The sequence below is a fragment of the Apis dorsata genome, unplaced genomic scaffold, assembly GCF_000469605.1.
Source record: "Apis dorsata unplaced genomic scaffold, Apis dorsata 1.3 scaffold_83, whole genome shotgun sequence".
In the NCBI taxonomy this organism is placed as follows: Eukaryota; Metazoa; Arthropoda; class Insecta; order Hymenoptera; family Apidae; genus Apis; species Apis dorsata.
In genome coordinates, this window is record NW_006263381.1 from 516,215 (window position 1) to 519,245 (window position 3,031).

The 3,031-nt window shown below is 24.6% G+C and overlaps 1 protein-coding gene across 1 annotated transcript; it reads right to left on the reverse strand.

Moving 5' to 3' along the window:
- Positions 1 to 481: 481 nt before the first annotated feature.
- LOC102672971 (MAPK regulated corepressor interacting protein 2-like) lies at positions 482 to 2,570 on the reverse strand. Its single transcript, XM_006611097.2, has 4 exons — positions 2,303 to 2,570; positions 1,172 to 1,284; positions 956 to 1,081; positions 482 to 861 (listed from the first exon to the last, which is right to left on the reverse strand). The coding sequence occupies exons 1-4, from the start codon at positions 2,305 to 2,307 to the stop codon at positions 785 to 787; spliced, it is 321 nt and encodes a 106-aa protein (XP_006611160.1). The 5' UTR covers positions 2,308 to 2,570; the 3' UTR covers positions 482 to 784.
- Positions 2,571 to 3,031: the final 461 nt, after the last annotated feature.

A 3,031-nucleotide genomic window follows, 5' to 3' on the forward strand; every position in this document is an offset into this window, starting at 1 on the left:
GGAAAAAATTTTTTAAAAATGTGAAATGCAATTCGTGGAAAAATACGTATATGCATAAACCTTAAAAGATAATTCTTCAGTTTTTTCACATATACTTCTTCTTCGATTGAAATATATAGAATTTATATATAATTCATATGCTCTTAATTCAATATTCTATATTCGAGTTTTAATTACAATACGATTAAAAGACGAATTATTTTTAAGTTTCTCATTAAGTAACAATGAAAATTTGATTTATAATATAAACTATTTCTTACAATTATGTTTGCCTTTATGGCAAATAAAATAAATAGTTTTAGCATGCACTATATTTCTTAATTATTCATCGCGCTGAATCTCAAATCTTAGAAAGACAATATCAGAAACAGTTAAGTTCCAATGTTTTTTATGTAAAATATTTTTAAAAACACGATGAGTAAAAAGGTCCAGGAAAAGGCGACATTATGTTAAAATACGATAAAAGATTAGAGGAATGTCATTTTCATACTAATACGTATGTTTCCATAACCCTGCTCTTTCCCTTTCTCTTTCTTTTTCATCATCTTTGATTATTTGCTAATATCCTATCTTTGTTATAAAAAAGATTCAAAATTGATTGCTAGATACTTATTTTTACCTATACTATATTCCTCCCCATCACTTATTTTTCAATATATTTTTCAATATAATAAATCGTTTCTAGAAATGGAAAGAATTTTCTCCGGCAGCTCTGAATTTATCCTTTCTGTTTTTTATGTCTATTTGAAAATGTTCGATTATAATCAATGTGTTGAACCTGGCACTAGGAGTTTGCATTTCTAGTGATACTTTGAACAACACGCTGTCCCCACCAGGCTTCAAGGTTAAATGGCTCAAAATCTTCAAAAGAAAAAAATATCAATCAATAGATCAGTATATATAAATAATATAAAAAAATATATATAAAAATTAATATATATAATAAAATATTTACCTTTTAGTTGTGGATTTGGTTCTCTTTCTTGATAATATGTAACAGATGCTCCATTTCTATAATTAGAAGAATTACTGTGCGGTTGATTATGACACATATCTAACTCTCTTGATACTGTATTCCATGCTAAAATAGAAAAATTAACAAAACTTAATTATTATATAAAATTTTTTTCTAAATAAAAACTAATAAAGAAAAATTATATATGATATTTACAATCATAAATGTATTTAATTAAGTCGAAATGTTGAGCTACAGTTTCAGACTGATGTCTTGATGGAATTGAAGATGGTCTTTTTCCATTCATTGTTGTCATTTGTGATCTACCACTATAAAAAAATATATAATCATAAATATATTATAAATATTATTAAATAAAAAAAAATATATATATATATATATGTTATGAAAGCACAAAATAGAAGTATCACATTAACAATCACTACTTTTACTGAATTGGCGTATTAAGTTCAGTAGGTATTCTATTTTAAGATTTAACGATTTTATAATAATTGAAATAAATACGACTACGAAATATAATAATGAATATTCGTGTTTCGTAGCATTAATAAGAATTGATAAGACAATTATAAACACGCATAAAATTTAAATATAAAAATCGAACAGATTTTATTTATTAAAATTTATTGACATTTGGTATAATAATATGTAGATTTTAGAATATTGCTTTATACAATGAAAAGAAATGGACGCCATTTTGATATAATATTACACAAAATATAACCTTTCATTTCGCATAATAATATTTTATTTAATATCATAATTATATCTATATCCATGAGCAATAAGTAATTTTACAAAACAAAAAAAAAAAAAAGAAACAAATTACACAAAATACAATATACAAAAGTCAGTACAATAAAACATATAGTTGATAGAGAAAAGCCACGTATACATGTATATATTTAGAATTTATTTCTCATATATTTTCCCAAGATTCTTTTCTTTGAAAATCTTTAATAAAACAAAACATGATGGATCATTACTGTAATAAAATTGAAATTTACAAACAATATATAAAATATTCGATGAATTAAAAAATATATAAAACAATTAATACAAAGCCTACTTTCGAAGAGAAAATGTCAATAGAAAATGGCGGTTCTCGCATGACACTGCGATGTGATTTCGTTCCCGCCTGTTTTTCCCTTTATCTATTTAATATTATTTATTTTATAAATCATAAAACTATGGGATCATTGGTAATTAATTAAAAATAAATTTAACAATATCCAAATAGAAAATAATATCACATGCAATAGAGGTTAACGATAGAATAAAATGTAGAGACGCGGGAATAAAGAAAGTTATTTTTACAATAAATACCTCATTTTTTCTATTCCAACTTTTACGCCAGCGCAAATTCGTGCCTAGTATAGATTTATTTTATATAATTTTCTAATCACTATCTACGAACAAAAGTATAAATATTCCGCGGAAAATAAACAGTTGAAAAGCTGTAACGAGAAAGAGCGTTTGTTTCTCGCAACAGCTGCAGGAAGCTTTCCTTGCAAACTGTCAACAATGATAGGTCGAGTATTTAACTCGGACGGTAAAGTAGAAAGAGGAACTAGTGGCGACAATTTAATACGTACTAAAGATAAAAGCTGTTGAATGATTCTATCACAAGGTGGCGAATTTGCAACGTTCCTTGGACGCCATTTTGTAATTATGTTATTTGAATCGTGCAGTGGTATAAAAGTGTATGAAATTTTATATGCAATTTGAAATATCAGTATTGAATTGAAAAATGTGATTTCAAGAAATTATATGTCATCTTTCGATGTAATTTTTTCGGTAAATGTTTTCATTACATTTTTAATCCTAATTTATCTAATCTAATAAAGATATGATATGATCTCGTCTTATAGTGATTATATCTCAATAATTATAATATGATCAGATAAGATACGAATAATAAATTATATATCATTATTTATTTATTAATCTCAATTTCAAACAAAATAATATAAAAATATTATATGTAATTAAATATTTCCATTATATACATTGAAATTTTATTGAACAAAATAACCTATAACTGTTTAACGAAAT

What these genes read in the sequence shown, in the direction of transcription:
- LOC102672971 (XM_006611097.2), bottom strand. An exon ending in AATTAAATACATTTATGATT is followed by an intron (nt 1,082 to 1,171) that starts GTAAATATCATA and finishes TTTCTATTTTAG; the next exon opens with CATGGAATACAGTATCAAGA. An exon ending in ACCAAATCCACAACTAAAAG is followed by an intron (nt 862 to 955) that starts GTAAATATTTTA and finishes TTTCTTTTGAAG; the next exon opens with ATTTTGAGCCATTTAACCTT.